Source organism: Hemicordylus capensis, chromosome 1, assembly GCF_027244095.1.
Source record: "Hemicordylus capensis ecotype Gifberg chromosome 1, rHemCap1.1.pri, whole genome shotgun sequence".
In the NCBI taxonomy this organism is placed as follows: Eukaryota; Metazoa; Chordata; class Lepidosauria; order Squamata; family Cordylidae; genus Hemicordylus; species Hemicordylus capensis.
Genome location: NC_069657.1, coordinates 171506194 through 171520538, shown reverse-complemented (window position 1 = coordinate 171520538; position 14345 = coordinate 171506194). Strand labels below are relative to the sequence as shown.

Sequence of the window (14345 nt, the reverse complement as noted above, 5' to 3'; positions counted from 1 at the left end):
TCAAGTTCCCTCCCTGGCTTCTACAAGATAGGGCTGATGAGAGAGATTCCTGCCTGCAACCTTGGAGAAGCCGCTGCCAGTCTGTGAAGACAATACTGAGCTAGATAGACCAATGGTCTGACTCAGTATATGGCAGTTTCCTGTGTTCCTATGTTTCCTATGTTCCTAACATGGAACCATGGGCCCAATGAACCCGTGGTTCCACGCCCCCCTCTCCCATCTGTTTTTGGGCATTTGGGAGAGCTGCAAGGCTGCAGAGAGGTGGGGGAGCTAGCTGTATGGGCTTCCAACATGCACAGCCAAACAGGCTGGAGTGAATGCATTGAAACTGCAATGCCAGCATTCAGATGTAATGCTGGTGCCACGGAACCGGAGGTAAGGGTGGCAGAACTCCACTCTGACTGAAGATTCAGAGTGGAGTTTGGGAAGGGAAACCTGCCCTGCATCCAAGTGCATGCATCTAAACTGAGGGGAAAGTTTAAAAAACAAAGAAAGCAAAGCACACACAATACTTACCAAACAAGATATGATGTAAAGATTAGGGAAATTATAATGAGAAACCCGCCTGCTGATACTGCATATACCCAAATTTTAGGTTTTCCATCTGGGACAGATAAGGAAAAAGAAATAAATGAGACAAGAACTAAATGATAAGCATCTTTATAGATCTACCCAAGTGCTTACATAACTATTAGTATGAAAAGAAGCAAGTATTTGAAGAAACATGCACTGGATCCGTCTGAGTTAGCCAGTTATAGATCTGTCTCTAGTCTTCCATGGTTGGGCAAGGTGATTGAGAGGGTGGGGAATGCTCAGCTCCAGGCAGTCTTGGAGGAAACAGATTGTCTAGATCAGGGATCTTCAATGTTGGGCCCCCAGATGTTCTTGGACTTCAACTCCCATAATCCCCAGCCAAAGGCCACTGGGCCTGCAGATTATGGGAATTGAAGTCCAAGAACATCTGGGGGCCCAACACTGAGGATCCCTGGTCTAGATGGATTTCAAACTGGCTTTTGGGTGTGCTACAGAATTGAGACTGCCTTGGTCAGCCTGATGGATGATCTCCAATTGGGTATTGGCAGAGGGAGTGCGACTCTGTTGATCCTTTCTCTTGGCGGCTTTCGATACCATTGACCATGGTATCCTTCTAGGTTTCCTGAGTGAACTGTGATTGGGTGGATCAACAGATCCACTATTTTACAGAATTTTACTATTGTACACAATAGTACAGTGACACTATTTTACAGTGGTTCCATTCCTGAAAGGCTCCATATTCTCCCCAATGCTTTTTAACATCTACATGAAACTGCTGGGAAATATCATCAGGAGGTTTGGTGCAGAGCATTGCCAATATGCTGAGATACCCAAATCTATTTCTCCATATCAACTTCATCATTCACATTAATTCCCTAAATGTCTGCATGGAGGTGGTAATGGGCTGGATGAGGAATAACAAATTGAAATTGAATCCAAAGAAGATGGAGGCACTGACTGCAGGGGGTCAGGACCCAAGAGATGGTTTTGATCTACCTGTTCTGGATCAAGTTACATTCCTCCCAAAAAACCAAGTATGCAGCTGGGGAGTGCTCATGGATTCAAAACTCTCTCTGCTTTCCAAGGCTGAAGCAGTGGCCAGGATAACTTTTTATAAGCATCGGCTGATACGTCAGCCATGCCCATTTCTGGAGAAAATGATCTTAAAAGAGTGGTACATATGCTGGTCACCTCCTGGCTTGACTACTGTAATGCACTCTACATGCGTCTGTCTTTGTATGTAGACTAGAAACTACAATTGATGCAGAACACAGAGGCCAAACTGATCTCTGAGATAACCCAAAGAGACCATATAACACTGATTTTTGAAGAACTGCACTGGCTACTGATATGTTCCTGAGCGAAATACAAAGTGACATTACCCATAAAAGCCCCTAATGGCTTGGGTCCCAGGTATTTACGTAAGAGAGCACCTCCTTTGTCATGAACCCTCCGACCTAATAGGATTATCTGGAGGTCCTGTTGTGGTTACCACCAACTCATTTGGTGGCTACTCAGGACCAGTCCTCCTCTGTGGCTGCTCAATGGCTCTGGGATGCACTCCCTATCAAAATCAGAATTTATCTATCTCTGGCTGGGTTTTTTAAAAAATGCTTAAGACACACCTGTTTTCTCAAACTTTTAATTAATTAATTTTATATGGTCTGGTTTTTTTAATTTAAAAATTGTTTAAATAATTTTATCCTGTTTTATACTAGTTGTATTTTTAACCTACGCACACCACCTAGGGATGCACATATCAAGTGGTATATAAGTATAATAAATAAATATTCATTAGTGTCTCAGTATTCTGCAGTGTTGAGACACAAATGCATAAGCATGGGCTATCCCTCTTTTTATGGGGAGAACCCATTCTCCACACTAATCTTCACAAAGGTCAAAATCAGAATTCAGTTACAGCAGACTGGAAAAAAGGTGGACACTTCTGAATTTGGAATATTGCGTTCTTCTCAGTTTGGTGGAAGGAAGCACACTTCTGTTTACTGGGTTTTGCCTGCATCTAGGGTATCAATTTCTCAGTAACAGCGTGAGGTTACCTTGCTCAAGCAATTTGAAACTTGCTAATTGGAATGACAATGAGATTTCCTTTATGAGTTTCAAGTCATTTTTGTTTCTTTTTTGGCCTTTTAATGTGTTGCTTTATTTGATTGATTGAGACCTTTTTTTTTAGTTTATGTTTTTGTCCCTCCCATCCGAAGGAGGGGAAAACCACAATACAAATTTTAAAAATAAATAGCATGATCTTCACTATTCTGCCATCTGCAGCAGAAAGTCGTCAGAGCTACTGAAAGCCTATAAATTTTGAGTTTATGGGTGCAAGTAGCCAATAACCATTGAGATGTTCAAGGTTTGCATGAAATGTTCCATTAGAATCGTTGGGCTAGCCCCTCTGTGTGGTCGTCAATGTTAGGCTATAAGGGAAAAAACACCATCCTTCTCCATGATAAAATCTCAGCCTCAATCTATGAGTTACCAACACCTACGCCAAAATGCCTTTATATCCTGGTGGAAACCATGTGTTTTTCTTTCCTGCCTAAAAAAGGAAACAGATATTGGCTATGGAACTGGATGGCTGTATCATGTACCATTGACTAAGTCTAGAGAAGTCAGTCCACAGAGTCAATGCTAGACCCAATAGGACATCAGGCAAGAATCATCTTCATTTGCTCCACTTTTATTTTTTGTAGCCCCTATCACAACTTTGATGCACAATCCATATGCATGATTGTTCCTAGTCATATAAGATTATAGTAAAGAAAGAGATCAAAGTAATACTGTATCCAGGTGTTTATTTCACTCGCACTTGCCTAACAGGTGATTTAACATTATTAGTTGTCACAGTGATAGTCTCAGCTTGGAAGAAAGTTTTGGTCATAAACATAGCAGCAGGCATGGAAACTTCTCCTACATTCTTAGTCCCTTGGATTGGCCCAATATTTAGAATCCATAGTAACATTAAAATGACTATCAGCTGCAATATTTACTAGAACTGCAAATATTACTTTAGTTATTGTAAAAACTTACAAAAATTGTGGAAGGAAGGAAGGAAGGAAGGAAGTCAGGCCTTCCTTTGAAAACTGGGGCTTTTGTTCTCATTTCACGACCATCTCATCTAACAGAGGTAAATGTGTTTTTCTGGATGACAAATGTAAGCACTTGTGAAAACATGATCAGCTGCCACACAGTGAAGGACAGCTAAGTCATTCTATACTGCAATGTTTCTGCAAACATTTACCATCTATTGTAATGCAATTATTTGATTATGTTGCAAATGAGGGTTTTCTGATATGATCTACTGAGCAAGAACTTTACCTTTACAATTTTTTTTTTAAAAAAACAACACATGACATTTTATCATTTTTAATACCTGAGTTAAAAGGCTGAATCGACCATCCTTTGAAAATGTCATGCATTTTTGAGTTGACAGGTTTATTTTTTGCAGCATTCGTTTTTACGTCAGCTTTCTTATCTTCTAAACCGGGTACCTTCATGCAGTAATCCAGGAAACCATTCGATCTCATTATTTCTGTATAGCCTCGCTCACAACCACAGACTCCACTCTAGGTAAGAAGAATGTATTCAGCACTGAAACCCAGCTTGTTCCATGGAAGCTCATCACAAAAGATGTTTCTGCTGAAAGGTGAATAGCTTCCTGGCTTTCTACAAGTCAATCTAACACCAAATGATTTATTTATTTAAAGTCCAGTCTATTCCTAGGACAGGTTGCCATATTGCACAAATTGAAAATTCAAATTCATATTAGACATGATAAAGCAATGGGCTGGCTATTTATTTTTCACCTTGTTCACACAAAAATATTACATGAGAAATATTGAACACAAAATCCAAGAAAGAAATCATGCCACTGAAAACTCTGCAACATCAGTGTGCTTGGAAAAATACATTTCCAACTTAAAGAACACATCATTTACAGAATGCATTCAAATATGATGATTTAATTTTGAAAGTATGAAATTATGGGTTTCAGAGACAAAGTGGGGGGGAGAATGTTTACAAGATGTAAAACACTGGCTGCAATCCTCAGAGGCGTAACTAGGGAAAACGGCGCCCGGGGCAAGCACTGAAATTGCGCCCCCCCCCCCCGCCGTGCCCCCCACCACCACCCCCAACATACATCTGACTGACACACATGTTTCAGAAAACTTTTATTTTAAAAATTTAAAAAATTACAAAAATTACCAAAAATTTCAAAATGCACTACATACTTAGGTTTTTCCTCACAACAATCCTGTGAAGTTGGCTTGTATCTCAAACATCAGAATTATGATGCAATGATGATACATACTACATTATACTTAGGTTTTTCCTCACAACAACCCTGTGAAGTTGGCTTGTATCTCAAACATCAGAATTATGATGCAATGATGTTTATTATGATTATGATGCCCCTCCCTTATGGCGCCCAGTGCTGGATGAGCAATGCCGGGGGGGGGGCGCGCCGGGACCGGGGGAGGGGGACTGCTCTGCAATAAAATAAAATAAAATAAATAAAAATTAAAAATAATTTTTTTTCAGCAAATCGGCGGGGGCACTTTTTGGCACCCCCTGCCAAGTGGCGCCCGGGGCACGTGCCCCCCCTGCCCCCCCTATAGTTATGCCTATGGCAATCCTAATCTTATATCTACAATCAGTTCCTCATATGAAGAGAACATTCAAATGTCTGATCCCTCATATTGCCATTGCAATCTGAAAATATTCAGCCCAACAGCAGATACAATATGTGGGGCATCTATCTATCTATCTATCTATCTATCTATCTATCTATCTATCTATCTTTCAAATTAATACACCACCCCAAACTTTCATCTACAAATGAAAACCTTAAAATTTTAAAGAACTGAAAAAGCTTGGGTGAAGAAGTGGGTTTTCAATTGCTTTTTTAAAATGCTTTTAAATATTTTTTACTCATATGCTTCAGTGCTCAACCACATCAGTAATACAGGCAGCCATTTTCTAACTGGGAACTTATCAAGGTGCATGCACGACCACTGGATGAGCTAGTCCTCAATAGCATCTGCCCAAGGAGGAGAATTTGACCAGTCTTCTGCTTCATCGAATCTTTGATCAGGTGCAGATGTGCAATAACATTCTCTTCACCACACAAGCATACATACAAATATGTATAGTGAATCAGACCATTGGTCAATCCAGGTCATTTTTTACACTAACTGACAGAGGCTGTCCTGGGTTTCAGACAGGGGTCTTTCCCATCCCTGTACTGGACACAGAACCTTCTGCATGCAAAGCAGATGTTCTGCCACTTAGCCCCTCCCCACAATCTGTTAAACACCCACTCTGGTACGCAGCCACCTATACATTGTTGTCTGTATGCACCTTTTCTTTGCCTGGCATCTCATAATAGTTAAGCAGAGTGCCAAAAGGGAAGGGAGGCCATACCAGTAGGGGGACTCCCCTACCCCCCACCATGCCTCAAATAATTCCCAAGGGGGTTGAGGGACACCGATTCTGCCATCTTTCCAAGTGCAGAGCAGCCAGGCTGCTGATGCTGTGGTGGCACAGGACTGAGGTGTTCCTGCAGGTAGATAGCAGGGAGGTTATTTGGGTTTATCACTTTGTTTCTGTATATGATACATCTTACCTGAATATGTCACAAATTGAATCAAGTGAAAGAAGAAAAATCACCCTTTGGTAAACACAAATGGAATCCTATTGAATGTTTCACAATTCCCTGCACATCTGCCTCATGCATTCTTTCCCCAACTGAATTGCTAAATATCAAATTTAATTCCTGAGATCTCCCTCTAGGTGGTGTCCTATACATACCAAACTATAGTCCCAGGTATTAGAAAGGGATTTGTTTTTAAAATTCTAAAGCTAATTCATTAGCTATCAAAAGTATTCATTCCAAATGTGTAAATTGCACTCACTAGATTACCTGTGTGCAGTAAGAGAAGGGCTTTCTACAGGCTGGATTGCAATGCCTGGTTGTAGTTGGCTGCATCTGAACAGAACAACCCCCTGTAAGAGCAAGTATCAAGAGAAATAATCAAAGATACATTTCAAAATGAGCTAGGAATGTCTACGGGTTACTTGCTGTGATGCAATGCTGCCTTTGAAAAAAACAGGATTCAGGTCACTCCCAAGATACCCTGGCATAGGGAAGTTTAACATCCATTCTGCAAACTGAAAAGTATATACTTCAGATTTGAGAGGTCTTCACAAATTGCATGGTGTACAGCTAATTAGTTTTTAAGCGTACAACTAAATATGTATGTGTGAATGTGACAAAAAGGTGTTTGGAAATGTATATTTCTCTTACATGTTCAGTCGTTAGGGATGAGGATGGCTCTGCCATGAGGCAAGTGAAACAGGCCAGCTTTTCCTCATGATCTTGGTGTATTCAATGCTGGGGAAAGTACAAATCAGCTCTATGTAATTTTTGTGCCCTGGTTTAATCTACCATGAACTGTGGGAGCTCACACAAACTTCAGGTGCCACATGTGTGAAGCCATCCTGGCGAACAGCCACAAAATACAAACTAAGTACAGGTAAAACCTGATTTCTACACCACATTTATATGAAGCATATTCCATTTATGTTGAAATCCTTAATGGGAGAATCCATGACTTCATTTTGTACAGAAATCAGTGTGAACTATTTGTTTTCTGCTGTGCACCATGTGTGCCACAATCTGTTCTTGATTATGCAAGTTTATCTCTGGGTGTGCTGGCGATAGTGTCGGTGGTGGTGTGTATAGAGCCCTGCTTGTGGCAGCTGGTTATGGCTGCACTAGATGGATTCCACGTTCCTCCAAACTCTGATACATCACTAAACTGGCCCACAAAGAGAACACGCCAAAGCCTGATGAGCCAACACTCCTTGTTTCTCTCAATGTCGAAATTCAAGAGAAAAAGCTTTCTCACTGTCCCCTAGCACAAGTCACAGCTTTGGCTCATTTCGACAGCACATGCAGCAGACTTGCAAGCATCCCTACCTGTGACATTCACCCCGTCAGAACGCTGGCACCACACTGTGCGTTCATTATCTCGCCAAAGGCTTGTTCTCCATACATAATGATAGCACTTCCCTCCTATAATCCAAACAAGTCAATAGTAATCAGCAAGCCTGCAAGTGAACTCTTCTGTGAGATTAAAAACAAAGGGCTGAGCCTGGAGCATTCCCTACCGGAGCAAGGCCGTGTCTCCAGCTCTTGTTCAGGGCAGCTGTCTTGGTTTTCAAAGGACTGAATGATAAACGTTCTTGACCGAGACTGACGGCCTGTAGTCTCAAAGCTCCTGCCATCTATGCACGTTAATTCACAAGGGCTCCACTCTGACCATTCTGTCAAGTGACAGTCACCTGCGTGTAAGGAGGGGAAAAGAATGAACTAAGGCTGCATTAGTGATGTCTCGAAAGGTTTAAATTTAATGCCACTGGGGCTGAGGGATAATCCGTCAGAGGCTAATCATCTTGGTCTGCTCTCCTTTATCATTCAGAATCAGTGTCTTATGGCTCCTTAAATCATTCAGACCAATCACCAAACTGACATTTTTTAAAAAACAACCAAAAACATAGATAGTTGTGCTGGAACATTAGGTGGGGGAACCCCCAAAGCTGCAGGCTGGTAAGACTTGTATATTAGGACCAACCAACGGCAACATTGTGAGAGCCTTTTTGTCACCTTGCTTGGTCCTAATAAAGGTATTACCAGACTATGACTTGGGGGTATTTTGACATTTCCGCAGGTAAGACTGGGCTGCTGGTCTATGTTCTTTTCCTTCTTTCCCTACAGAGCACAAATCATGTCTTGCTTGCCTGAGGCCATTCCCATAGTTACTTAATGCATACGTTGCTCCACAGATGCTGTATCTCTAACAGTGCATGTTGGACTCTCCTGATATCGGAAATCTGCATTGTGTCAATTGAACTGTCAGTAGAATCCCAGTTGCAGAATGTTAGGCAAAGCTTCTCTTTACAAGCACCCGAAGCCACCTCTGTGGTTGCTCCCACATTCCACAGGAATGTATCTGCCATGTGATTCAGTTCTCTGCATGTTTATATAACATGCATCATTACCTCTCCCCTTGGCCGGTGCATCACTTGTGTGTTGTATAAACATGCAACAGAGCTGAAACGTGCAGGGAAACGTTATATATGTTTTGGGTGCAAGAGCAACCGTAGAGATGGCAACAGCCATATTATTCTAGTTAGGTTTAAAGGAGTTCTTAAAGCCTTCAGATCTTCTGATTCAAAGATTCCTATTATCCTCTTTCTTCCCCTACAACAAGATTTATATTGTCTTTCTTAATACAACATTCTAATTTGGAGGTTTTATGGTACGCCATAAATGTGCATAGATCTATGACAAAAGGGTAATACACAAGAGCAAAAAAGATTTACTTGGGTATTCTAAAGTAAAGTAAGCCAAACTGAACTCAGTGCAATTTACTTCTGAATCGCCATGTTCAGGATTCAACCCTAAACAGATCAAGATCGCAGTCCCATATACGCACATTTTCAGGTTTAACATGCATAGGGCTGGGTCGAAAATGTGATGGCTCAAATTATAGTGACATCTTTCTTGCAGAATATGACTGCTCAGGACAAGGACAAAACAAAGTCCTCCACAGAAGTTACCTGGGCAAGGTACAGAACAGGGAAGCTGCAGTGCACTGTCTTTAGATGGAAGCTCTCCACATAATGTACTTGCTGCTTGTTTAGACGTTGCCGATAAAGAGCCATCATGTACCATACATGTCAGGTTACGTACTTGGATTCCATCTCCGCACTGTCCACCCTAAGAGAAACAATAGAAGTTTATGGTACTAAAATAGCTCCTCCTACTTGTATAGATCCTTCTTCCTTGAAGCATCCCAGAGTAGTGTTTTATAGACCAGGCAGGTTGTGTGCCCAACTCTTCTGAATGTTTTCAAGACTAGTGAGAAGATGGAAGAGATTTCTCTTGCATCCTGTATTTGTGTGCAGTCCTTCACAGCTTCTGGCTGGTTTGCATGTCCATCAAACAAGCAGTTCAAAGGGCCTCTGCCCACTAATCATAAAGAGTGTTTATTTGGTGGGGGGAAAGAGGAGGATAAGGTTCTTGAACCTGCCATTATAGATGAACTTGGACAGGAAACAACACTGACCAGAATAGACCATAAGTTTCTCTCTCTCCCTCCTTTAATAATACTATAAGTTCATTATCACAACCAAAATCTGGGTAGGAGGAGGGTCCAGCCAGGTTCCAAGCCCCATGTGTGCTCCCAAGAACTGGCCATGTTTCAACAAAAATTGAGGTAAGACAGAAAAGTGATTGTGTGCTAGCTACGATCTGGTAGGACGGCACAGGACGTGCTTTTCCTCCAGCCTTGATACAGTGCTGGGTAAATGATGTTGGTTGGCCACCACCACCCTACCCTGATCATGGATTGTAAATGACATAATGGATACTTAAAACGCACACACACACCATATTTTTAAAAAGCCAATTCTGTTGTCTTGATTTATTTGCTGAGATTTTACTTTATTTCACTGTTTCTGGTGTTTTAAATTATTATCCGGTTGAGAGTGCTTTGTTTATTGAATTGGGCCAGGCTTATTTTGCTGTTGGTTCTGTTAACTATTTCATACATGTCTCGCAAACATTTTTATTTATTTACTTATTTATTTAATATACTGCCTGACTCCAAAGGTTCTAGGCAGTTCACAAAAATAACTCAATAAAGACAAAATAAAACACACTGTTAAAACAGCAATTTAAAACAATTTAAAACATCCAGTGATTACGAAAAGCCAAGCTAAAATAATGTGTCTTAAAGGCTCTTTTGAAGGCTAGTAAAGATGTTAAACCATGTCTATAGAGAGCATATTCCACAGTCCAGGAGCGACAACAGAGAAGGCCCACTCCCGAATCAGCACCAGATGAGCTGGTGGTAGATGGAGATGACAGACCTCTTTTGATGACCTTAATGTCTGATGGGGATCATGCAGAAGCAGGTGCTCTCCCAGGTAACCTGGTCTTAAGCCATTTAGGGCTTTAAAGGTAATTCCTAGCACTTTGTATGTTGCCCTGAAACCTATAGGTAGCCAATGCAATTGCTTTAAAACAGGCATAATATGGTCAATCCAAGAAACCCCAGAGACCAATTTAGCCCTTGTATTTTGGACAAATGAAGTTTCTGAACGACATATAAAGGCAGCCCCACGTAGAGTGCATTGCAGTAGTCAAGCCTAGAGGTTACAGAGAGTGCACCACAGTTCTGAGATTATTATCTTCAAGGAACGGATGCAGAAACATATTCCACATCTTTCATTTTGCCATTTCTTTTCCTGTGTATGGTCCAATTAGTTTGACGTGATGAAAGCGAAGAAGAATTCATCTTCTTCCTATCCCACATGAAAGATGGAGTGTGGAAAATCCAGATCAGTTTAATGCTAATACTAGATAATGGATCAAATGTTTTAGATGAAGTATGATCTATGAGATAAATGGGAAGGGGTGGAAAACGGAGAAGGCAAATCAATGCTAGCAAAGTGCAGCATGAAAACAGGGAAGGCATGCAGGCTGCTGGTGCTGACAAAGCAAAGGTATATGTATCTGATGCTCCACAATTCACATCCGTGTTTACATTTTCAGACCATTAAAAAAAAAGTAATCACCCCCAAGGAGAAAAGTCACACTCAGCACTTCATTCAACAGCTTTAAACTATACTGTTTCAAGGCCTTCCGACATACAGAGACAGGCAACACAGTGTTCTTAGTGCAAAAGTCAATTTCATTGCTGGCAGTATTTTCTGAAATTAAATCATGCTTGATTTAGGTTGCTGCTGTCGAAAGATCTATGACACTCATCTGAGTGCTATTAGAAATGTACATTCTTTTGACCTTTGCTATTTTGCTACTTAATCAGCTGCTAATTTGCATTTATGACCGCAGCTGTGATGAATTCACCTTGATTTGTTAAGGATTTTTGTTTTCAAAGATATTAAATAATATCACAGTGGAACTTTCCAAAGATATATTGCTGCATAATTCGGCAATTTTGTGGATCACAGCAACATACATTTTCCCTCCAAGCATGCTAAGGAGCTGTTTTATAAACCAATGCACAACAGATACCTCGACTTTACATGGTGACCACTCGCTCAGAACCCAGCTGTAGCAGGGTTTCATTGCACAGCTCCTGTACTGGGTGAGCTGAGCTGGGCAGGGCCTTCCTTCTCCTTGGGTTGGCATAATTACAGATCTGGTACGTAGCATCTGACCTAAAGAAGTGGAGAGGGTTATTTTTAAAGTTATCGTATATGGTGTTAGAGAAACTCTCAAACTTGCTTAGAGGGTCAAATCTCAGGTGAACTCTTTGAAATCTTGAATGAAAGACACCCAGTAGCCCCTGCTCCACTCAAGCCCCTGCCTTCATACAAACAAATACATAATAAACAGCCTTCATCCTCTCTTCTCTTTCATACTCCTTCACATCTCTGTCCCCTTCTATCCTGGGCAGCTTGGAGCTGCCTCACCCCCATTTCTGCAGTTCCTCTACAGCGCATAAATATTCACACATACACACCCTTGCGTTCAAATGTAGTGGAGCCCAAACCCACAATCCCTACCACAGAGTCCTAAAGAGGAGCTGTTCTTTAACAAATGTAGGCTAAGGTGGCAGTTCTCATGTCCGTCAGACTGCTTTCTCAGGCCACAGACTTTATTTATTCTAATTTTTTTCAAAATGTTTCAAATTTGTATACTGCCCCTTCTCAGGGAAACACAGGGGCACTGCTGATCCATATGTCCCAGCTGTATGTGTATAACTACTTTTGGTCTGGTTGCTGACTGTCATAAAATGGTGGACTGACTGACTGATACGTCCCAGTAACTAGTAGTTTTTAAAGAGTGTTGTACATATGGCCCTTTGAGTGCACCTCCAGGGAAAATAGTAACTGGAAGGCCTTCCACAAGTGTGATTGGTCACATGGGGATGGGTCAAACAGAAGAGGCCAAAGAGTTTCACAGTGAACACTACAGGGTCCAAATGAAGCCCAAGCTACACATTAGGCATTGCCAATGTGCATTTCTCCAAGACGGTGCAGCTGAAAACAGCAACAACAGTAATGAATGTCCTTGTGTTAACTACATTGTCCAATTCCATTTCCTTCATTGGCTGCCACTAATTTGGAATAAGGAAATGCTACAGCTATGCAAGCACATCACAGGTTTTTTCATTCACATGTGAATGAAAAATGAATGTTATAAGGGGGTCTAGGAGGGACGATTTGGAGACAAAAATGCCTTCTTCCAGGGACAGTTTTGGCAGCTCAGTCAGTGGCACTCTTACCCCTGGACTTCGAGGCCGAAGTCCAGGGCCTCCACACCCCCTAGGGCCCCCCAAATCCTCTTTAGACTGTCCTGGGTGGTTTGGTAGCTGCTGGCCTGCCCTGCACCGGGCAGCTGAATGTGATTCTGAACTGTGCCGGGTGCTTTAGAGATAGAGGGGGGAGTTGGGAAAGAAATATGTGGGATAAGAATATGGGGATGATGCTTAACTTGTGACGGGGTCGGGTGGGGTGGGGCTCCAAAGGCCTTTCAGTCCAGGTTCCAAAATTATCTAGGTGCACCTCTGAGCTCAGTGCAATTGCAATACATATAGTAAACAACCAATTTTATATTGGCAGTTTAGATTAGATGTCAGAGGCAGGTTTTTTTAAGGGGGGGAGAGAAGGGGGTTGGCTAAAAGAATATGAACATGACCGAAGGGGCTATAAGCAAGGAAGGGTTAGACTGGTTCCAAGCCTTATGGTAAAGCTCTTGTTAAGGAATATTCAGTTGGTTAGAGAGAGAAGCTTTCTTAGAGCTTGGTCAGGCAAGATCTGAAATTGAACAATCCCCGCCCCCACCACTTTTAAGATTTAGAAAAGATTTCCTGACTTCTCCACAATTCCCCCCGCCCCTGCCGCCACCCCATTTTTCTTCAACTGAGTTACACAAGTATATAACATGTCGGCTAAAACTACAATAGGCAAATATTAAAAAGACTCCCCCTCCCCCTTCAGGGTGATTTCAGAACAGGATCAAGCCTCTAAGGAAACTGTCCCCACCCCAAGTTGATTTGCCTTACAGAATACATGACCTGGAAGTTTTTCCAACCCAGCGTTTAGTTCATATCTCCTCCAGAATGGAGCGTGTGCGTTCACATATTGGCCAAATTTACCCCGAACTCACTGCAAGCTATCACAGAGCACTTCATACACAATCCGGGTTTTTCATTGCACATTCGAGTGCAGCCCAATCTATATCCAGGGTACAAAAAATCCACTTTTTGCATTGTATTGGGGGGGGGCAACTTCGAACTCGAAGTAAAGCCTCCCAGTAAACCTGCAGTAAATCCTGATGTCTAGGAAAGCTCCTGGATTGCTGCCTGGCTGGCACAACTCCACCCACCTGACACCAGGTAAGGAGCACCTTAATAAGAAACAGCCCTTCCACACAGTGTGTTTCCTCTTTTAGAAAAGAGTGGGAAACCCCTCCAGTTGTGGGGCTGTAGATAACGCATGCTGCTCCAGTGTGTACTCTGGGTCAAACAAGATGAGATGTTGGAGATCCATAATCAGATATACGATCTCCTTATATTACTTTTAAAAAACCAGTCACAAGGAAAGGGAGGCAGGTGATTTCATCAGTACAGTGGTGCTGAAGGAAGGGTTCCCCCAACCTCTATGTTAGGGGTGGGGGGAAGGGTTTCTCCAGCAATCTTAATTGGCCTATCCAAGCTGCTATTTGCCCTATTAGGGAAAGCAGATATATGTATATT

The 14345-nt window shown here is 41.9% G+C and overlaps 1 protein-coding gene across 10 annotated transcripts in view; it reads right to left on the bottom strand.

Annotated features, from left to right (window-relative positions):
- Window positions 1–14345, bottom strand: part of THSD7B (thrombospondin type 1 domain containing 7B) — a 690438-nt gene that overhangs the window by 1630 nt on the left and 674463 nt on the right. For all 10 annotated transcript variants that reach the window (XM_053254956.1, XM_053254972.1, XM_053254939.1 and 7 more), the window contains 7 exons: window positions 11657–11802; window positions 9175–9334; window positions 7723–7896; window positions 7532–7627; window positions 6473–6555; window positions 3923–4115; window positions 517–604 (listed from right to left, as the gene is read on the bottom strand). In XM_053254956.1, coding sequence (XP_053110931.1) covers window positions 517–604; window positions 3923–4115; window positions 6473–6555; window positions 7532–7627; window positions 7723–7896; window positions 9175–9334; window positions 11657–11802 — 940 coding nt within the window. The remainder of the gene's footprint in view (window positions 1–516; window positions 605–3922; window positions 4116–6472; window positions 6556–7531; window positions 7628–7722; window positions 7897–9174; window positions 9335–11656; window positions 11803–14345) is intronic.